This window comes from Salvia hispanica, chromosome 3, assembly GCF_029641045.1.
Source record: "Salvia hispanica isolate PSC_SH4W2 chromosome 3, Shi_PSC_v1, whole genome shotgun sequence".
In the NCBI taxonomy this organism is placed as follows: domain Eukaryota; kingdom Viridiplantae; phylum Streptophyta; class Magnoliopsida; order Lamiales; family Lamiaceae; genus Salvia; species Salvia hispanica.
The window spans coordinates 32,262,732-32,285,942 of NC_142694.1; the positions used below are offsets into that span (position 1 = coordinate 32,262,732).

The window sequence follows — 23,211 nt, forward strand, 5'->3', positions numbered from 1 at the left end:
CACACACGCACACACAAAATCATGACACTTTACAGCATATTGCACCTAATATAAGTAAAGTGAGTAGAGATAAAGTGCAACAACCACCACAATATTTATTACATGCTCTACAACGTTAACCCAAACCTTAATTTCACATTATATCTCACTAATTTCTTACCTATTTTCCCACATCACGTGTTTAATGCATGAAATAGTTGCAAAAGATTAATGCATGAAATAGTTGCAAAAAATTAAAAAACAAATTCAATAGTGATACGCCAATAGGATGTTTTTAAATTCTAAAAAACCAGGGATTCAAAACTATGGTCTTAGTAGTTTTTCACCTCTGTGGATTTCTGTTTCTTGATTACGTGGTTATTCGATTTTTCATTTACTTTTGTCGCTTGTTTTTTTTGGGTGCGCCTGCCTTCGTGACAATTTTTTCCATTCAGTTCGCTTGGTTGGTGGATACTTTGTCGTGTGTTTCGTGATTGTCGTTAGAAACTTCTCACTTAATCTGTGTGCCGTTTATTTACTGTTATTTACTATGAGCATCCACCGTTTTTTTTCTATGATTCGCCCATCATTCATTAAGTACTACGTATAAAACCGCCTACATGCCAGAATACTTAAATGATTGACAAGGGCAAATTTATAATTTGCATGTTAGGGGGTGGTTGTTGCATGATAATTTAACATCCCCATTTAATTAAATCACTTCATTACACACCTATACCACATAATAATCTTGTCGTACTATAATTCCAATTCATGATGTTCCTATCACCATGAAATTGCCACCACCCCATTCCATCTCTCTCCAACTTTCCCACCAACTCACATCTAGAAGCTCTCTCCCTCTCTCTCCTATAGTCAAAACTCAAAACCTTCTCCCTCTCTTTATATATATAGGTTTAGTAGTGGAAAAAATACTAGTTTGTAGTGTGTGTTTTTTTCATATTTTTGATATTGCAATGGGAAGGTCTCCTTGTTGCGAGAAGGCTCACACGAACAAGGGCGCGTGGACGAAGGAGGAAGACGACCGGCTTGTGGCGCACATCCGGGCCCACGGCGAGGGGTGCTGGCGGAGCCTCCCCAAGGCGGCGGGGCTCCTCCGCTGCGGCAAGAGCTGCCGCCTCCGCTGGATCAACTACCTCCGCCCCGATCTCAAGAGGGGCAACTTCACCCAAGAAGAGGACGACCTCATCATCAAGCTCCATAGCCTCCTCGGCAACAAGTAAGTCGATCTCCTTCGTTTTTAGCCCTTCGATCGTCAAGATTTTTGTGTGTAGTCAGGGCGGACCTAGAAATTTGTTGAAATTCAATTTGTAATTTTGAGAAAATAATTATCTTGTGTTTTTTATTGTGATGATAGGTGGTCTTGGAGAATGATCAATACAAAATATCAAAAATTCGATGATAATATATTAGTATATAAAATAAAAATTTTAATTAACTCTATGTACTTCCACCATAGTATATGGTGAATGTACTAGTAAATAAGGAGGAATATGAGGGTAATAATATGAAAACAAAACTTTCTATATTTGTAGTATGAGAGTATTTTTTTTGGACGGTCCGAAATGGAAAGATAAGACTAATTTTCGTGGAAGGAGAGAGTACATAATGAACTTTTTTTGTCTCCTTGGTGAATGAATGTTTCGATTGTTAATAATGAGTTTGTGGTGCAGATGGTCTCTTATTGCGGGGAGATTGCCCGGGAGGACGGACAACGAGATCAAGAACTACTGGAACACGCACATCAGGAGGAAACTCGTGAGCCAGGGAATCGATCCCACGAGCCACCGCCCCATCAGCGAGCCTTCAGCTGCAGCATCGTCGCAACGAGAAGCAAATCCATCAAAAATAGAAAAAATTGTCAAAGAAGAGAGTCAATGTTGTAGCCAGGTTAGAGAAAGGTGCCCAGATTTGAATCTTGATCTAAGAATCAGCCCTCCATATCAGAATCAAGAATCCTTCAAAACCGGCACGAATAGTAGTACCTTTTGCTTCGGTTGTAGTACCGGCATTCAAAATAGCAAAGATTGCAGGTGCAAAGAGGGGAATATTACTAATTCTGGATATGATTTTCTTGGCTTGAAATCTGGTGTTTTGGATTACAGAAGATTGGAGATGAAATGAAGAATCTTTTTTTTTTCATGTGTAATAGTAGTTAAAAATTAATCTAGAATACTTAGTCCGCGTGTCGCGCTGTTATTGGCCAAACCGCGCGATACGAGTCACCTTTGCGCATGCTCTAAGGCACATTTTGCACAAATTTTGCTCTATTCTTGTGTGTGTGTGCAGAAAGTGGGTGTGGAACATAAATAATGTAAGACTAAATAGCCATTTGCAGTTGTTTTCTTCTATCCAGTTTGGTGGTCCAAAATTTAATGAAATTTTGTAACATAACATGGGGTTTTTGACAAAAATGAATTTTGAATCTTTGATTAATTATAACATGTGATATAGAATTATTTACTACTAGAATATTTGGATCTTGAACACTAGTGGTTGAGTTTCATAGTAGTAGTTTTTTTTCATGGAATATGTATGTTAGGGGCTTTTTTGTGGACAGTGATGTCGCCGAGTAAAAAATGTTGATTCTTTGATTCTAGTTTATCGGAAGGTAGATACGGTTATGATGGATGAGGAATTTTTTCACCATGGAAGATGAAATAATTGCGGATATTTGCCTATGAAATTGTAAATTGTTGAGAATGATTGCCTATCTATGAAATTCTAGGAGTACTATATGTTTGACGATTGCCATGCTACCACGCACTATACGTGTACTAGTTTTTAGAGAGTTGAATTGATTTTTAAAGAAGTTGGAAAGTTTGGTATGATATGAGGGAAAGTGGACCCGAAAGCCCATATTGATGATCAAAGCCCATAAATTAGTGTGGGCCGCTACACGCCATATATGGTAGCTGTCTTGTCACCTCAATTCCTAATCTTTATTATTACTACCTCCGTCTCATATTAAGTGTGTGAGAACGGATTTTAAAAAATGTAAAAAAGTATGGGTTAAATAAGTTAGTGAACTATGAGTCTCACTTATAATATATTAATTTTATGATAAAATATGAGTAGAATTGGTTGGTGGAACGTGAGGTCTATTTACCATTTATGATAAAAGTGAAATGTGACTCTTATTATAGGACTGACTGAAATGTCAAATTATGACATTAATGTGGGACGGAGAGATTATTATTATTATTATTATTATTATTATTATTATTATTATTATTATTATTATTATTATTATTATTATTATTATTATTATTATTATTATTATTATTATTATCCGCCAATTTTTATGTCATTTTGCCCATATAAATTATTTGAGTAGTTGGGAATTTGTCGGGAGAGTCTTACAGAGTTGATTGAGGAACAAGGACACACCTTGATTAGTTATCTTATCTATTTATGCTTACAGAGTTGACACTTAAAAATTAAAATACATTTTTTGTTCTCAAGTGATCGATTTATGCTTATATGGTATTTATGTTTGAAGAGTTGCTGACTAAAATACAAATTTTGTTGTCGAGTGATCAATTTACACGTATGTGTCATCTTATTTATTTATTTTGAGGAGTTGCCGATAAGCAATGTTTTAAAAATCGAATCGACCGGCGAACCGGCGTCGTTATTGGTTCACTGGTTCAACCGGTTCATTGGTCGAACCACTGGTTAAACCGAAATATATAATAAACATATATATTATATAATATTAAATATATATAATAAAATATGTGAATAAAATATAAAAAAGGCCTTATAAAAATATCAAAAATAAAAGATTTGGGCCACAAATGCATTTAAAGTATTTTTCCACACATTGGCATGCATGCTCGACAGTCTGCATCAAGAATTTACAATAAATATTGAGTTCAAAAATCAAAAAGACAAATAAATACATAAGCAATGGCCCACAACTTGGGAAGTGGAAGGGACGCCTAATCTAAATGCATAGCCCCACCACCCAAGTAATATACTATTTTAATAAATAATTAAATATTTAAATGAGGTAAACCGGTTTCCGGTTAGCGGTTTAACCGGTCGGTTTTACCGATTCTGGGCGGGTCAACCTACAGACGATTTTTAGAGGCAAACCGGACCGGACTACCTTCCGATTCGCGGTCGAACCGGCCAGTCCGGTCCGGTTTTTAAAACATTGCCGATAAGAATGCAAATTTCATTTGATAAGAATGTGAAGTATAATATCAAATAGTACTTAGTAGTAATTGATTAAGAGTAAAGGACACAACTAGTCTTGAATATGTCTATTTTATGATTTTTGTATATGTACACTAACAATCCCTTTACTCATTTCTAAAATAGTGTTTATCCCAAACAGGACCTGTTTTACTGTACCTACTTGATTTACAATTATTAAATATTACTCATAATAGATGTTTAATAAAACACTTATATTCACAAGACATATTAGCAATAAAAATGTAGGTTTCATACCAAATATTTAAGATAATATAGGAAGTTGGAAACTAAAGAATGAGAGAAGCTGGGGAAAAATGCATTAACTCAAAGCTTAACTTAAAACACCTAATAAAAGTATCATAATGTAATATTTGGTACACTAACTCAAAACATTGTGTTTGCAAGCTCTGATATGTCAGAAGCAACCTGATCATACTCGCCCTTCAACTTCTCTTGCTCCTCCTGCCCGATCTCTCCCTTGGCGGGCTTGGTCGACACGAGGACACAGCAAGTCGGCCTCTTGGTAGCTCCTGCATTGGCGAGATCCTGAAATGAGCAGTTCATTGTATCATTAGTACCCATTTATAACAAACATTTGCATCAACCCAACAGATATATGTAGCTGTGGTTAGTGTTTGAGCTTTTGCGCAATTGTAGAGAATCAAGGTAACAAACAAACACAAATAAAAGGCAGTGGTGAATTGAAAATCAACTCACATCAAGCAAATAGAACAGATTTAGCCATAACAAGATAAGCAGTAAACGAGAGGATCGAGGGGGTAGCTTAATGCTTGCCCGTAAACTCGATTTGTACAAAACAGACAGCTGCTCCCAGACATCTTTGGCTCAACAGATGTGAAAATACGCCCGTGTGGCTGTTGATCGAAGATGATAACAGGACAAGTAACCATGAATAACAGAAGAGAAGGCAACTTGCCTCTTTCGATGTAACATAGACATATGGTATATTAGCTTCTTCACACAAGATTGGAACATGAGTGATGACATCGATAGGCGATATGTTCCCAGCGATAATACAAATTCTGCAAGAAAAGAGTAAATCTCAGCTTGAAAACCAAACCAAACCAAAAAAATCTATAAACAGGTTTCTCCATAAATTAATCAAGCAAACATATCAGGATAATCGCATACATACATCTTGTAACAACAATCATTCAACAAGATAAGCCAAGTCTATCACAAATCATTTCCATACATAATTCACATTCATAAACCAAAATCGCTAACAGCTCATTTAAGCTCATGATTCTATACTATCAAAGAAATATTTCCAAATTTCCAAATTCACCACAAACGAATAAAAACCTCCAACAATAGAGTTGAAACTTCAACAATTAACGCTCAATAAATTGATAACCTTACAGAATAAAAGCGTGTCTCGTGAAAAACTAGCTAAAATCAAAATACCCTTTGTTTCCGCGGCGAATACTTTTGACGACCTCCTTAACTCCTCTCTTCAAGCACTTGTGCTCCGCAGCTGAAATCACAAGCAAAAAACACGGTTACAGAAATGAAACACAAAAATTGAACGGGAGAAAGAGATGTAATTCGATCGATTATAGTGACTGAACCTCGGCGAACAAGTTTGAGAGCGCGTTTGGAGAGCTTCTTTCCGGCGAGTGGCTTGGCGATGGGAGCGAGAGCCAAGATCTTCTTCTTTTCCCTCTCCTTCTGCGCAGATTTCTCAACTTCGCTGTCGCTTCCCATCTCTGTGTGTGGTGTGTGTGTGGGTGTGTGTGTGTAGCAGAGGAACTAGGGTTTTATGAGTGAGGTTTAAGCAGCGTGGGTATTAAAGACCTAAAAGACCGAAATGCCCTTTCCATTTTTGTCTATTTCATTTTAATTTTGTATTTGAAAATTGGATTTTTATATAATCCTTTACATTTCTTTTTTTTACCTAAGTCAAAAAATTATACTATTCGGGTATATAAACTTCGATTTTGTAAAGATGGACGAGTCACATGCCACTCAACCACACCCCTTGGATTATAAACTTCCATTTTTTAATTGGGGTGCAGTTCTTAAAAAATACTTGTCCACCAATAAGAGTCTCACACTGATTTCTCGGATTTGTAAGTACAATAATGAAAAATGAGTGAAAAAATTAGTAAAAAATTAATCCTACTTTTTTATATTACTATTAATATAATTTTATAATAAAATATGAGTGAAACAAAACTAAGTACTAAAATATAATCATTACCAATAAAAGCAAATGTAACAATTATTCATGGACAAACAAAATAAAAACAGTTAATAGTTGACAAAAGGGAGTATTAGATTAACAAATTTCTCCACGCCCTAGTGAAATCAAAACACTCCCTCCATAATAGAAACATTTCTTTTGAGCACGGACGTTAAAAAAAGGGTTAAGTGAACGAGAATATAAAGCATGAAATAAATCGATGAACATCAAACTATTCTTCCTTCGAGTAATGATCATAAGCAGAAAAATAATCCTTGGCACGAATCATTTTAAATAAAGCAACAACAGACCATAATCTGCAATACAAGTCCGTAAAAGTTATAATGTGAACCATTTAAAAGAAGTAGAAGAACTTAAGATTCCTTGGTTGCCGGGGCCTTCTTTGCAGCTTCTGCAGCCGCCTTCTCCGCTTCTATATCAGCAACTATGGCGTCAATTTCAGCTTCTTCGAGTTGGCGCAGTCCGTGCTCTCTAGTCATTACAGCAACTTCGATGTTCTTTCCTCCGCTTTCAACAACCTTCAAGCAAGATGACAGAAAAATCCTTAGACGTGTAAGCAAACAACGCATTTGCAGTATGTAGATATTCTTACCAAAATACCAAGTTACGGAAAACACATCCCAAGCAGGTAATTTTACCCCCATCATATTGCTCAGTTTGCAGAAAAGATGTAATCAGCATACTCTCACAAGTTCCAGAAATCTGCTATTTACCCGAACAACTAATTGGCCTTCGAGAATCCACTCAGTGTCATGGATGGGAGTCGAATCATACACACCTATTCTACATTTAGTTTTATCATACCTCACAGACCACTCATATTATAATTCACAATAGTTCAATTTAGTGAGTAAAGGAATGCCTATGGACCTCTTTGAATGGAAAAATATCATGTCAATTGTCAAGAACGAATAAGACGAATAACATGCTTGGTAGCGAAATAGCACAAACATGGTAATCACAAGTGAAATAAATTTTGAGATTCAATGATAATATACCTCAAGTAGAGCCCGGATGGCTAACTTCACAGTTTCTTGGCCAGATGTTTCGGTGTAGTTCTTCTCAAGAAACTCTCTGATAGAGTTTGAGTTTCTCCCAGTAGCATTGGCCTTCCATGCAGAAAAAGTGCCTGACGGATCTGTCTGATACAGTGCTGGAGTACCCGTATGTGGATCGAACCCAATGATCAAGGTTGAAAGGCCAAAAGGTCTCACACCACCACTTTGGGTGTACTTCTGTTGAAGACCAGCAATGTAACGAGTTATGTATTCAACGGTTACAGGATCCTCAATCGTAAGCCTATAGCTCTGGCATTCTATACGCGCCCTATTTATCAAAACGCGAGCATCTGCCTTCAGGCCTGCACATGCCAGCGCGATGTGATTGTCTAGGTTGACAATCTTCCTCACTGACCTGAGAGATGCCAAATAGAAGTAGGTATTAACAGCAAATAGGCTTTATAAACCTACCAAATTTGAAGTACAGATATATTGGATTCAAAATGGAACAGCAAAGAAAACATGTAGATGATTCGTAACTTGTAAACAAAATTAGACAATTTAACAGGTTAACAAACAATATCCGTAGTCTACAGACATAAGAACTTCTCTTCTAGTATACAATCACCTTAGCCTAGAGAAACCTCAGGGAATGGCGAGAGAAGAAATGGACTACGGAGTACAACATTCAGGAATACAACTGATTCTCAAAATGGTTCTGAAGAATCTGAACCATACATTAAGTTAATTTTCTTTCGGAAAAAATGCCAACCATTTCAAAGACCCTTTTCTAAACACACACAAGTATTCAATCAGCATCTCTCTAAATCATATGATCATCGTGTTCACTTCTGTGTTTTGCAAAACCAGTTCGGAAAAAAGCATTCTCTGGCATTTTCTTAGCTCACTACAATCCAAAGTTAAAACATCACAAAACTCGGTTCATTATGTCATTCTACACATCAAACCAAGCTTTAAATTATTTTCTTTTCATCAACAGGCAAACCTAACCAGACACAGCAATGAACACTAACTAAACTGATAAACTCAAGCTAGAGACACAACAATAATGAACAAAGCTCAATCCGGAATTGAATTTACCCTACAGCTATGGAACAATCAGTACAAAGAAAGACGTAGTCAGACAACAGAAAATTATAAAAATTGAAAAAAAAAATAGCAATTCATACATAAAGCCGCAAGCAAATGAATTATGAAAAAAAAACTCATAAACACAAACGAAATAAATTAAATATGAATAGCAAACCCTAAACCCTAAATAGATCTCATGATACATCTAAAACCGCAAAAAATTCACTCGACAGTGAAAACAATATTTCCCGATCTGCAATCACGCGTGTAGCGGAGAGAAAATGAATAAACCTCGAATCCTGCAGCTTAGGAGTAGACTTTTTCTCGACGGCGAGTACGATGGTGTCGGAGCCGCGAACACCGACGGCGGCGTTACCCTTGCGCACCGCTTCGAGAGCGTACTCCACCTGAAATAGGTGGCCGTCGGGGGAGAAAACAGTAATTGCTCTGTCGTATCGCGCCATATCTCAACAATCTATCGATCTGCCGGAATCTCTTTACGTTTCTGCTTCGAAGTAGTGTGATTTTGGTGATTCGAAGAGGAGTGAGGAAGAAATTGAAGGAGTTTTAAGAGAGAGAGTTCAACGGAGCTTGGGCGACACGATAAATGGGAAATAAAGGTTTGTGTTGTGTTGAAATCGCTATTTTGGTTAACGACTTCGGAGTTTGGGTGAATATCATTTTTAGAAGTGATAATAGTAGTAGCGATTTAATATAATCTATATATTTAATTAAACATTCAGGAGAAAATAATGAAATTTATTATAGATTTATTATTATTATTATTATTATAACTATGTACTCCCTCAGTCCACGAAAAATATAGCGCATTTGTCATTTTTGGTTGTCCACAAAAAATAGAACACATTTAAAAAAGTGAAAGTTTTCAACAACTTTTCTCTTATTTTTTCTGTTCTCTCTTATTAATAATATGGACCTTACATTCCATTAATATTACTTCTCATACTTTTTTTCCCTTTTTCTTTTACTAATAATATGGACCTCACATTCCACTAACATTATTTTTCTCTTATTTTACTAATTTCGTATTAAAATTCATGTAATTTATAATGTGTCCTATTTTTCATAAATGAGCGAGCATAACGTATACAAGAAAATGAAGGCATTTTCTAAAACTGAAAAAGAAAAGTTGAGATTCGATAAATGTAAGCATTTTTGTAATCACATCAAAATAAAAGCAAATTAGCCCATTCATCGTTTTTTGATCGAAACTTAGCATGGCCCAATTTGTTTTTAAAACAAGGCCTTGTAGCCCAACTCAAAAATCTAGAGTGAATAATAATGATTTAAATTTGTATTAAATTTTGATTAGTTTCGAACAATTTAATACATTAAATTATGATAATTTTTGATACTCAAACAATTCGGTTTTGGTAAAATAAATATTCTTTATTTGAAAATACATATCATTTGTTTATTATCAAAAGATATTATTTTATATGTTGTGTGAGATAATTGGCAGAAAAAATATATTTTGTGATTTGATATTATGTTTTCAAATTTTGTCTGATTACCAAAATTTTATGAATTAAACTACTATTGTCTCGTAAAGCTTGATTTTCCTCCATATGCCATCTATTCTCATGCAAAAGTATTTATGCATTTGCCAAGACATCAACTAATTACCCCAAAAAATACATGTAAATTTTATTGTGGTGGTTCTCCACATACTTAACATATTAATTAGAAAGAAAACGTCTTATCAAGGCACAATATTATGATTCCTAAGTTATATTTCATTTTGAAACACGATGTGTCACGCTGAAGAGTACAACAATATTGAATTTACAAACCTGAATTCCCGTAAATCAACAGTGTTCTCAACATTGTTAACCAAAAAAAAAAAAAACTAATGCGATAACAAAACATTACGATCCGTATGATACACAACCGCATCGTACTCGTACACATTACAAACACCAGCGGGGTCCATGAAATAAGTCCTCGTGAGAATATAACCGGTAGCCATCCTAAACGCGGCAGTGCCACCCACGATCGAGATCTCCCTGACCTCATGGGTCAGGGGGTTCCGCCCCAGAATGCTGAGCGTGCTCCCCTCGTACTCCCCCTTGGTGAATACGAGGTTCAAGACCATCACGAGGGCCCTCTCGTGAAGGTCGGCCTGGCCCACGGTCCCCTGTAGGCGCCCGACCTCGGGGGAGTCGAGGCCGGGGCCCGAGGTCACGAGGTTGTCGAGCACGAGAAACTTGCCGAACTTGGACGGGAGGACGTCGGTTAGGTTGCAACGCGCCACCGCCCACACGGTGGGGCTGTCCCCGCCGATGAAGTCGTGGAGGTAGAAGCGGAGGCGCGTGACCTTCCTCTTTTCGCCGGTATGCATTGATTCCGTCTGCGGCGGCGGAAGCCACAATGATGACAAAAATATCACTAGGATTAGAGTGTTAAGTTTTCCCATGGCTTCCTTTTTCAGCTATTTTTTCTTTTCTATTGATTTGAAAAGGGTGAAGATCAATTAATTTTTTTCATGCCAAAATACAATATATTAGACTTTAAAGCTGATCAAGAACATTACAACTCTTACATAATTTAAGATCTAGATCCGTTGAGTTTGCTCTTTTTTAATTGTTGGACATTTGACTCGGAATAATGCAGTATTATACTCTTTCTCAATTAAACAATTTAATAAATACTATTTAGCTCATCAAGAAGAGGTTGGAGAATATAATTCGTTTTTCATTGATTGGAAAAGTCCAAAATAAGTTAGTAAAAACAATTATTTGTAAACCATAAAAATTGAAATGATGTTTAAACTATTTCCTTAGAAAGGAAGTCATAAAAGGGAGGGTTATATTTATAGGAGTGAAGTACATAACCTTTCACTTTCGCACATAAATGATACATGATCTTTATTTTATATCGTTTTTGGTATCCATGACAAAAATAACCCTAGATACCAAATATGTGATTTTTTTGTTATGGAGGATATTTTTGAAAATTTCAATTAAATAAAACCAAATATGTGATTTTTTTTTCTTCCTTTCTTATTTCTTTTTTTCTTCTTTAGTTTATTATTCTTTCTTTTTTCTTCATTTTCTTCTTTCTTTGTAGTATTTTATCTTTCTTTCTTCTTTCTTTTTTTTTTCCTTAGCTTATGTTTCCTCTTTTTTCTTTTCTCTTCTTTTTCTTCTTTCTTTCTAGTGTTATATACACACATCTAATTGCATTCATTCAGTAACAAAACACCTAATTATTTAGTGTTTTAATTAGATTATTTATACTCATTTTATGGTTGAAATACCTAACTAAAAGTATTCAACTCTTTATCATTATCAATACAATTCACAATTTTAAATTTTGATTAAGACTATATGGATTAGTTATTAATTTAATATAAAATAATAATAATTATTTATTAATTACTACTAGTTTTTACTATTATCATAATAATATTATTATAATAATTAAATATAATTATAACTATAATTATGATTAAATTTATTTATATGATATTAAAAAAAATAAATTAATTATAAATTATAACATCAAAATAATAATATTAATATTGATTAATGATAATAGTATAAAGAGTGAGGAGAATGAGAAATGCCCAAAATATCCTTTATGATAATAGTATAATATCACTTTTGGTACTAGTTTTGTCAATGCCCAAAATATCCTTTATGACACCAATGGAAAAATGAATTTGTTTAGAGGGTATTTTGGGGTGAAAATTGCATCAGGTATCAAAAATGTGATTAATAGTTACCAAAAACAATATAAAATAAAGATCAGATACCATTTATATGCGAAAGTAAAAGATCAGATACCGTTTACGTAGTTCACTCTATTTACAGCATCCAAGACCTCCATGTGATAAAATCAATGTCAATATCTATGGGTAATAAATGGGGAAGGAACATTGTCCTTTTCAAATCCACCACAACTAAAATAATATCTAAATTATTTTGACACTGGCCCCACCAAATACTAGTAGTGCATTACATATTTTTGATTAATCATGAATTATAGTACATGTACTTTATATTTGAATAAGACCATTAATGGAAATTGCCAACTAAAAAGTCAAATACTCCTCCACCCTCCTCCAAATATATAAAGAGTAATTATAATTGAAAATTACATTAAAAAGATGTACTAGTAATTTCTTAAATTTGAGATATGAGTCATCATCATGATCATGGGATAAATGAGAAGTTTATTGACATTTTAATAAAAAAAAAATAAAACAAGAAAAGGATAAAGTTTACCCAAAATAAGAATAGTAGGGGGAAAGTGGGCCTAAAATACAATAAAAATTACTTTACCCACACACAATTATTTACCTTTTGTGGCAACTTCATCTCATCTTATCTTATCATTATTGGTTAGGTATCTATCCATCCATCAAATAATTAGTAATATATGATATGATATCAAAGTTAAAAGATAATGAAGCAAATAGTACAAAACAACAAATGAGGACAAAATGAAAGGAACAAAAATGAAAGAAAAAAATAAGGTGCTTAGCTGTTAAACTATGCATAATTGGTAAATTAAAGATTGTTTGCCAAAAATTATTACAAAAGTGATTTACTGATTAACACAATTAGCACCACATGCTGTAAAAGGGTGATGGATGGGACACACTAACAAGAAGAAAGCATAGGTTTAACTGAGTGGGGATTATTTAATCAAACTAGGCGATTTGATTATTAGTATTATAGTAATTCTCAAACATGATTTGATTTAAGATAATTATGAAAATGGTAAACAAAACTATTTAACTCTTTCCTTAATGACATCGAATCCCATCTCAGTTGGATCAGTGGCTTGCAATTCGTAGTGAATTCCATCCAATGCTCTCCTCAATCCATCTTTGGATGTTGCGTACAATATTTTTGCTCTTATTCTTGATGCTGTTGGGGCCCTGCAATTTAATATTCAATGTGTCATCATGAGAAAAATAGAAACAATAAAAATGTACACATTCCATTAATATTGTCTAATACTATCAACCATCTGGTGTAACGTCACACTCAAGATGACACATTTTCTTTAATAGAATGTGTAATTAACTCGCCACTTGACGCACTAAACGATAACGCGTAAAATTTTTGTGATGAAATGGATATGTTTGCTTTGAATCCCACGGATGAAGCAATAGTTCAATCACCATTTATGTTAGAATTCTAAGAAAGATTTTAACAATAACAAATATAAGAAATAGAATTCGTGAGATCAAATATAATGAAGAAGGTGACAACACCTCCGAAAGTCGAATTTAAAAGAATTTTCAAATAGAAGGTAAGACAACTCCTAAAGTCGAATTTAAAAGAATTTTCAAGCCTCCAACTCGACTATATAATCGATAGTAGGATTAATTCGACCCAACCTGACTCTGCCAACTATATGAATTTAAAATTGAGATGCTATCTACTATCGGTTGGTGTGTATATATATTTTTAGTCACCAAATGTTTTATAAATAATAAGTAGGGGAAACTTAGGTTAGTAAATTATATGCAATTTTAATATTTTTTGATGGACTAAGAGTCATTAACAAGCAAAATGATGAAGCATATACATAAACTTCTTTTTAGGCAAAATAAATAATATAGAAAAACATATTTAAAATTATAGTTTCTCTACAAAGATAAGTCCTATAGTATTAATCTGATAGTATTTCAATTAAAAAGATGCATAAATTTCATTATAGGCAAAATATAAGCATTTATAGAAAAACATGATCAATGCTATGACTGCAGGAGGGGTAAAATCGTAAATAAACAGCCAAGATAATGCGCACACAACTTGCCGACTGCTCCACCGCAGGCACGACAGCAGAATTCCAGTAATTCAATTCCTCATTAAATGAAAACTCAAGCTATTAATGGATCGCAATTACCAGGCGATGAAGAAGATCTTGCTCTTGCGGCAGTTGTCGACGGAGACGAAGTCGAAATCGAAGACGGCGTAGCGGCAGTCGTCGTTCGGCAAGGCGGCCGCCATCTCGTCGTAGCCCTCCCCGGCGGCGCCGACCTTGTCCACCGTCAGCCGCTTCGAGCCTTCGTCGATCTTAAACACGATGTACCTCGACACTTTCTTCCACTTCATCTCCATGAACGAGTTCTTGCACTCATCCGTCACTCGCATCCCCATCGTCGCCTGCAAAATCACATCATCGCACCATTTTCTAATCAATTAATCAATCAATTGATCCACAATCTAGAGAGAGAGAGAGAGAGAGAGAGTTGTTTACCATCTTGAAAGCCATCGCCATTGTAGTTGGGGAAATTTGGGGGTTTCCACTTAGCTTTTCTGTGAGATAAGGTCGGAGAGGAGAAAATGAGAATGGTTGAATTTTTGAGGGAAATGAGTTTATATATAAATCGGGATTAAGGAATGGTCCCTCAACTTTGTCATATTTACATACAAGGACCTCATCTATTCATCCCCGATTCGCTACGATATTTAATGAATTATTTAATTGCATTTTGCTAATAAAGACTTTTCTTAATTAATTTGGATTTTGTAATGGTATGTACACACTTTGTTTTATTTCACTTGTTTTGATTCCCATCCAACTTAATTGCGGATAAACTTGAAATCCTATATTTAATTTATTTTTAAAAAATATTTTGGAAAAAGTTGCTTTATCAATCTAGATTGATATCTCATTGGCATCCATTGATATCCTAATTATGTAACTGCTTTATGTCACAAATCATTATTGTTTTTTCAATTATACTACATTGTTAGAGCGTTTTGATTGGTTGGTTCAAAAAATTGAATTCGTGAGATCAAACACACTAAAAATTAGTATGATTTATTGATCTTAGGTAATTCAAAACATTAATCATCGGTACCCTTGAGCGAAAGTTCATTGGCTTCGACTAAACATTTGAATCTTGTCAGTTGATAAGTTCATTATGCCATATGTATTCATGTGCCAATAAAAGAGATTCAACAATTAGTATTTTTTCTGCTTCACTAGTTAGAATTTCATATGGAAGAGCTACCTAAAACTTAATAAGCTTTTTGTCAAGAAAGTGATATCATTAGAGATTATGATTCTTTAAAATATAGTTTCTATATATTGTTTTGTGTTTGAAAATATCAAAAAAATTATTAAAATTGTAAATTTATACTATTAATTAATTAAATTCAATTAATTGATTAACATTATAACAGAATGAGCTAAATTGATATAATAATATATTGCTACCAAGATTCATAATTCTATCAATTACAATAAATTTTCTTAATAAGTTATTCCTGGATAACATAAAATAATCAAAATTATAAATAATATAATGGTAAATATCATTACTATCATAGTTATAGTTACTTATTTATTATTCTTATAATTCAATATAGTTATCAATTATTGAAAACTTTATTATTATTAAAAAATTATCTTAATTATCTTACTAATTATTAATTAATGGTTATATTATTATAATTATAATTATAAATTGTATATTGTGACTCTATTTTTATTCTCGTTCGGTTAAGATGTGGTGCAATGATCTTCATAAAAAAAATAGATAGCGAAAGATTAGCATAACAAAACTGCAACCCGTTGAGACAAGAATATCGTTCCATGGAATCAGCAACAAAAGTTGGAATCAATGAAATATTCTAGCATTACGGATCAACAATGAAATCGGTCGACCCTAAAACTCCACATGAATCAACCATTAAATAGGTAGTATTGTCAATCTCATTAGATCTTATATGATCCAGGCCAATAATGTCTTGGCATACTTTAGTCCTTATCACATGTCCATGTGATATTTTATATACATCATTGTGTAAAATTAACATTTAATCTCAATCTAAGAGTAATGCCTAAATAGGATGATTAAGTTAATTATTGGTGAACATGGATTAATTATTTACTGAAATTGTGGAGAATGAAGTATGGGCATATGCACAAAGAAGTGAAATCTAAGAATGAGATGTGCACAGAGATTGCTTGTCCAAAAACGTTACTTTATCATATCAGCTAACACTTTATTCCTCTCATTTATTTTTCTTTGACAATCAAATTATGAGACACAAGTTAGATCAATAAAAGATGTAATGAACTTTTTCATTCTAATTTCTATATTTTAGTTGCATTGCTAACTATAGTAGGTAGTATTAATGAAAAAATAGGCCCAATGAAGTAAAGATAAATTTTAATAAATTAATTGAACGTATTGTTCTTGAGGAAATACCTCATCTTAAAAAGATAGTGTTAATAGTATAATAATTAGTAAATGTAATGTGAATCGAGTCTGAATTTAGAGCTAATAAAAGCCGAAAAATTTAAGTAATATATTTGCAGACATTGACAATCTTATAATGCGGCAAATCCGCTCTAGCCCTTTGGATATGTGGCTCACTGTCAATTTCGTCCATCATCCATGGTCAGCGAGGGCTGCCACACTGCCCTCTGACCATGACGACCTTCGTTCTCTGTTGCACAAGTTTTGTTACACGAATCTACCACTATTTGCGTGGAGAGGTGCAACTAAACTTCAAAATTTATTGATTGATGCAATCTATAAATATTCAATATTGTAAGATTTGATGAAAGAATCGAGGATAGTTTGATAATCAACAAAAGCTAAAGTCTAACAATGTCTATAAAATATAAACCAGTGGATGTGCTTAATGAGTTGACACTGCACCCTAATGTTGCCCCACTATCTTTTACTCCCTACTCACCAATATGAGTGATTTTCATGTGGGGACGGAAATCGAAGGTTTCAATTTCTCCAAAGGTGGAACCGAAACTGGCCCGACTAAGTTTGAGGATGTGAACAGAGTGTTATAAATAAATACATACTCCTATATGAAATCATCCAACACACGGACAAATTCAGAACATAACTATGAGAAATCCATGGGTGAAAATATTTGTAGCTTAATGTGAGTTAATGAACAAAGGTAAGAAAAGTTTTTTTTTTAAGTTTTATTAGAGTGAAATTATGATTCCCTCTTATTCAAAAAGTTGGATCTGAAAGTTTTTGCTAGCCGATTGTAAGGAAAATTAGGCCCCTCCTGGCAGTCTGCGACTGGGAGTGGCAGCCACCAAATCCGAAGCTGAGATTCTCACACATGATACGGGTTGAAATTGGAGTAGTAGAGTTGATCCGACAACAATTATACTAGCAATCTTATAAGCAAGAGAGACAAAAAGAAAACAGCAAAAAGTGGTTTGAGTAATAGACCACAAAGTAGTGGACTCACATCTAAATATGTGAATAAATATGTGGTAATCATGCATTTGCATGTTTCTATCAGCTGGGAGCCACCTGGCATTGCATGTTGCTCGTCATTTTAAAGATGATCAATTATAGTTCCTCATTTAACCCTATTACTACTATAATGGCTCTAAGCCACAACTAAGTGAGTGATTCAACATGAAATATCTTACTAACTAAGTTGCGTTTCATTATGAAAACTACTCAAATTTGTTGTACTAGACTCCCACTACATTTCTCTCTCGAATTCTACATATCTATTGATTCAATCTCTACTCCCTTTGTCCCTGTTAGCAGTCCCATTTACATTCGACAAGGGTTTGAATGAATATGTTAGGTGTGTTATGAGTGAAATAAACGACTGAAATGTGAGTCACTTTAGAGCACTCCCAATGGTCTCCCTTATTTCTCCCTTATTTCTCCCTAACTCCTGCCACATCAGCGCCACATCATCACCAAAATTTATCCCCAATTTTTAGCCAACTTTTAGCCAACTACTCCAATGGTTTCTCCCTTATTTCTCCCTTATTTCTCCCTAACTCAACATTTCATTTTTACATCATCATTTTTAATATTGTTTAATTTTCCCTACAAATGTGTTTAATAAATAGATTTATAATGAACAATTCATCGTTGTATTAATCATTGGAAAATATAATACAACGAGAAAAAAAAAACTACAAATAAAAAACATAAAAAACCAATAATTTAAAAAAACAAAGATTTAAAAAAAACTACAAATAAAAACTATAAAAAACAAAGATTTAAAAAAATAAAGATTTAAAAAAACAAAGATTTAAAAAAAACTACAAATAAAAAAAACTACAAAAACTACAAATAAAAACAAAGATTTAAAAAAAAAATTAATTAAAAAAAAAATTTATCGCCGATTTATCGCCGAATCGCGCCCACAGTGGTCGGCGATGATTCGGCGATAAATCGGCGATAATAAGGGAGTTGGCGATAATAAGGGAGTTTTATCGCCGAATTATCGCCGAATTCACTCCAACGCTCGGCGATAATCCGGCGATAATCGGCGATTTTTCGCCGGATTTAACGCCGACCCATTGGGAGTGCTCTTATACTCCCTATGTCCCATTAGTGTTTTGGATTTTTTTTTTAACGAAGATTAAGAAATAAAAATTTAATAAGTTAAATGGAACGAGAATAAAGTAGGAGAGTCGTAAGAGATTTAGTGTATTGTATTTTGCCGAAAAATGAAATGACCCAACTTTAATAGGGATGGCCTGAAAAGGAAGTGACACAACACTAATGTGAATGAGGGAGTAGTATTTTATAATGGAATTTGAGTAAAAATGTCAAAATAAGATTATACTAACAAATACTCCATATCTCAATTGCTGCACACCCCTGAAACGCATTTAATTCTTCCAAATTATACTATAGCTTAACAAAATATGCTCAATGTTATAACTTAACAAACATGATACAGAATAAAGCATAGTCCCAAAAGAAAGAAATAATTAGTGAAATTAATAAGTTAACCTGAAATATTGCTGCTACTGACTGATTTTCATGTTGTCGAAGCCCGATTATCTTCATCCCACTTGCCCTTCGGTATCTCCCCAGAATCTACGATGATAACCTTCTTTCTAGGCTTCCCACTATACGTTCCCGCACCTCCCTCGATGGCATATACAGCATCCATGCCGTCAATGACTTTGCCAAAAACAACATGCTCATTATCCAACCTGCACAATATTCAAATTACATAGGGAATTTTGATGCTAATATACACCTACAAGACTCATACTGAGAGAGAGAGAGAGAGAGAGAGAGACAGAGACAGAGAGAGAGGCCATGCTGCAGGTATAATTCTACACGAACTGATTTATAGTCGAGAAATCATTTCCTTAGCCTAGCCAAAAAAAATACAAGCAGAAAATTTTGTTTTGAATATAAGAGCATTTGAATTCCAAAAAACTGACTTCTCAACCATAAATTAGTTCAAGTGGTAAGATGAATCAGATCCTTAGCTTGATCTAGGTGATTTCTTTTCTTTTCTTTTTTAATAAAAAATGGATTAGATGTCCATAACTCCATTCATGGTTGCAAAAACTGGAATACAAGACAAAATATTACCAGTATGTCTTGACCGTTGTAATGAAAAACTGTGAACCATTGGAATCAGGCCCAGAATTCACCATGGACACCACGCCTGCATATATCATGTTAAGATTTTAGGTATCTGTGTGCATATTCTTGTTGGCGAGGTTTATGCAGAACCCCACAACTAACCAAAAGAGAAGGTCAACTGAAGTCAGAACGCTACAAGATAACAAACCTGGATGCGAGTGCTTCAGCTTGAAATTCTCATCACGGAAGGTACCACCGTATATAGATTGGTTTCCTTTCCCGTCTCCAGAAACAATGTCTCCGCCTTGAATCATGAATCCGGGTATAATACGATGAAATGGAGTTCCCTTGTAGTGTAGAACTTTCCCATTGGGGGCTTTACCCATCTCCCCTGGTTCCAGAAAAAAGTAGGACAGTGAATAAGGCAGAACATGACACACACACCACGTAAAACTTGAATTATGTTTTAGGTATTGAAGATACCTGTACACAAAGCCCTGAAATTCTCTGCAATGAAAAAATTGATGCAATTATATATTAATGTTACCCAAAAACTACTCCCTCCGTCCCATAATAGATGACACATTTAAGAAATGACACGGAATTTTAGGAGAAGTTGTTTTGTGTGTTAGGTGAAAAGAAAAAATAATATATTTATATTAATGTGAGAGAGAGCTTTTTCAAATAAAAGAAATGTGACATCTTTTGTGGGACAAACAAAAAAGGAAAGTGTGACATCTATTATGGGACGGAGGAAGTATAAGGTAGTTATAGCATAAAAACAAAGTATCAATTGCATAAAGAAGTTCAAGTAGAAGACAGATGCATTACCCACAGTCTTTGGCACAACTTGACCATATAATCCAATAGTTATCCGCCCTGTAGGTATTTAAGGGAAAAAGGATTAACTCCAGATGGAAGGCATAAAGGAAATAAAATTACTACTACTATGTGTTTGCGAAACAATAACACATTCAGAATAAAGTTTCTTCCTTTTCGTCAAAATTTTGCAGGATGCAATGCTAACTCTCATGTATGAACATTTTAATATTCAAAGGGGGCTGCCGCAGAAAATGGGTCTTAACCACAATTGTTTTTTACACTTGCACATGCATAAATCGCATAAATAGTACTTCGAATAACCCTCTCAAACTAACAGCATATTAGACACATCATGGTACAACCCAACTTGGGAAAATGGTACAGCAAATTCAAGAGGAGCATTAAAAGGATGGTTTGCACTTTGCAAACAAAAATACCAAATCTTACGAGGGACCATACCTACACGTTGCTTGTCTACATCAACATCCAAAAATACTCTATGAGTGATTTCATATACCTCCTCTGGTCCTGCAACCTCCTGGAGATATAAAGAAGAATCATGAAAATAATATCAACAACTCTTGACCTTCTACTTGATTTCAAACTTTAGGTGACAGGTAATGATAGTAAGATGATAAACAGAACTGATACTCTACCAATCGTGTTGACTGCTGCGAATGTTGAGATGACTATTTAGTATTTACGTACTCTAGAGCATTCTACCAATTAACGAAACAATCAAGTTCGCACCAGAGCATCAAAATAACAGAAACATATGAAACATGATGGTGCACAGTAGTCAAAGTTTCATACAAAATCCATTTTTTCAGAGAACATCCATCATACAGACCTCGAAAACAAAGTCAATACTGCTTAAACAATGACCGATGATGCAAAGAAACCATGAAATACATTAACAGGATACACGTTCTCAGTGCACGAGTTTTAGTCTAGTTAAGTTACCACACAAGAATTTGATGATTGTAACACTACTTTGCTACTACAAATGGTTACTGATGCCTAAGATTTCGTGTTTCTCGGTACAAATCTCACATTTCAAATTTTTAACAGGAGCTTTCGGCTGCTGGCGTCTCGTTAAATTTTCGAGAGGCTTAGTATATAACTGACTAATTGAGTCCTGGCTACGAAAAGCAAACACTCAAATTTCCAAACCTACTGCTTACATTCATATAGTTCGAACTACCAGCATTATGAATCTATGATTCCTTTTCTTTCAATCCGCATAATAAATCACCCAATCTATCCAATCATTTGTGGAGAAATCATCGTGTCCAACACTATAATCAATTCTTCAGTCGCATTTATTCAAATTCAGCTCAAAAAACACACAAAGCAACAATTTCTTCAACAAAAAACACATCAATCCACCAACATCATCAAGCAATTAGATCGAAAAGGCAGATAATTTCTGATCCAGCTCGATCATAAAGCAATAAGTTCCAAACAAAACAACAACTACAGATGCATTCATAATCATACCTGTGGCGAAAATGAAAGGAAGAGGAAGATGAGAACCAAAGCCACAGCAAAAAGCAGCAAAATTTTAGGCTGAATCAACACTGAGATATCCCGCCTCATCTCTCAATACTTCCTCCTTCCATTAATCACCCAAATCATCCGTATTTTCCACAACAAGTACTGCAGATTTCACTAGTTTAACACAAACCGATGAATTTCAGGTGTCAGAGAAATAAATACTGATGGAATCGACAGATCAATTGATAGAAATAATCGGAAAAAGATTTCTAAGCATAGATTGGATCGGTTTTAAATGGGCCGACACCGAATATTCAAACAGTTCAGGCCCATATTTGAAAAGTCCGAAATTAATTTAGTGGGCCCATTTATATTTCAGTTTAACCGTACATGTCTTTTTCTTATCACAAATCTTTTTCTCTTTTTCCAAATCATTTAAATCTCATCACCAATTCTGATTGTCGCAATCAAATATCATTGAAATATACCGCTCCATCCGTCTGCGATTACAAATCTCATTTTTCTATTTGGATGCATTTGTGAGTAAAAGTTTCTGTTTATTTTTTCTGTAAATAATAAATTAATATCGTATTTCACTAATTCATTCCACACTGGTATAAAATTATAGTATAAAATTAGTTTTAAGTAACCTACATTTTTTAAAACACGTGTCGAGTTAAAGTGAAAAAATGGTAAAATAAAATAAGAGAGAGAATAATGTAGTAAAAAGTCTTCACTACATTATTCTCTCTTACCCATTTTTTCACTTTAACTATTTATTATCAGTTTTACAAAACGAGTGCACAAAATAACTGGGTCTACTAAAATGAGACGGAGAGAGTATACAGTAGTATAGTAGATAAGACTAGTGCCTTATCTCCCTCACAAATTCATAATCATGTTATCTTGTCCGAAATAATTCTTTTATTTCTTTGAAAATCCGAAATGATTCTTTTATTTCTTTGAAAAAAGACAATTGTCTAATGACGAAACCATATCGAGTCGGGGATCGATCGATCTCACTGTCAATTATAGAA

The 23,211-nt window shown here is 34.2% G+C and overlaps 5 protein-coding genes and 1 pseudogene across 5 annotated transcripts; 1 reads left to right on the forward strand and 5 right to left on the reverse strand.

Moving 5' to 3' along the window:
* Positions 1 to 738: 738 nt before the first annotated feature.
* On the forward strand, positions 739 to 2,355 carry LOC125214047 (myb-related protein 308). The gene is made up of 2 exons (XM_048114905.2): positions 739 to 1,219; positions 1,674 to 2,355. Exons 1-2 carry the CDS (start codon positions 771 to 773, stop codon positions 2,122 to 2,124), a joined length of 900 nt encoding a protein of 299 aa, XP_047970862.2. The 5' UTR covers positions 739 to 770; the 3' UTR covers positions 2,125 to 2,355.
* A 2,146-nt stretch (positions 2,356 to 4,501) lies between these two features.
* Positions 4,502 to 5,979, reverse strand: LOC125214048 (H/ACA ribonucleoprotein complex subunit 2-like protein). Its single transcript, XM_048114906.2, has 4 exons — positions 5,799 to 5,979; positions 5,635 to 5,704; positions 5,144 to 5,249; positions 4,502 to 4,752 (listed from the first exon to the last, which is right to left on the reverse strand). The coding sequence occupies exons 1-4, from the start codon at positions 5,932 to 5,934 to the stop codon at positions 4,591 to 4,593; spliced, it is 474 nt and encodes a 157-aa protein (XP_047970863.1). The 5' UTR covers positions 5,935 to 5,979; the 3' UTR covers positions 4,502 to 4,590.
* A 654-nt stretch (positions 5,980 to 6,633) lies between these two features.
* Positions 6,634 to 9,129, reverse strand: LOC125215120 (proteasome subunit alpha type-7). Its single transcript, XM_048116441.2, has 3 exons — positions 8,815 to 9,129; positions 7,432 to 7,846; positions 6,634 to 6,951 (listed from the first exon to the last, which is right to left on the reverse strand). Exons 1-3 carry the CDS (start codon positions 8,985 to 8,987, stop codon positions 6,787 to 6,789), a joined length of 753 nt encoding a protein of 250 aa, XP_047972398.1. The 5' UTR covers positions 8,988 to 9,129; the 3' UTR covers positions 6,634 to 6,786.
* A 1,194-nt stretch (positions 9,130 to 10,323) lies between these two features.
* On the reverse strand, positions 10,324 to 12,862 carry LOC125208879 (dirigent protein 1 pseudogene; annotated as a pseudogene).
* A 145-nt stretch (positions 12,863 to 13,007) lies between these two features.
* LOC125216352 (actin-depolymerizing factor 5-like) lies at positions 13,008 to 14,921 on the reverse strand. Its single transcript, XM_048118042.2, has 3 exons — positions 14,764 to 14,921; positions 14,410 to 14,669; positions 13,008 to 13,432 (listed from the first exon to the last, which is right to left on the reverse strand). The coding sequence occupies exons 1-3, from the start codon at positions 14,782 to 14,784 to the stop codon at positions 13,282 to 13,284; spliced, it is 432 nt and encodes a 143-aa protein (XP_047973999.1). The 5' UTR covers positions 14,785 to 14,921; the 3' UTR covers positions 13,008 to 13,281.
* A 4,167-nt stretch (positions 14,922 to 19,088) lies between these two features.
* On the reverse strand, positions 19,089 to 22,449 carry LOC125210920 (peptidyl-prolyl cis-trans isomerase CYP21-1-like). Its single transcript, XM_048110553.2, has 7 exons — positions 22,178 to 22,449; positions 21,137 to 21,215; positions 20,687 to 20,734; positions 20,339 to 20,362; positions 20,064 to 20,246; positions 19,862 to 19,937; positions 19,089 to 19,470 (listed from the first exon to the last, which is right to left on the reverse strand). The coding sequence occupies exons 1-7, from the start codon at positions 22,274 to 22,276 to the stop codon at positions 19,293 to 19,295; spliced, it is 687 nt and encodes a 228-aa protein (XP_047966510.1). The 5' UTR covers positions 22,277 to 22,449; the 3' UTR covers positions 19,089 to 19,292.
* Between the last annotated feature and the right edge of the window lie 762 nt (positions 22,450 to 23,211).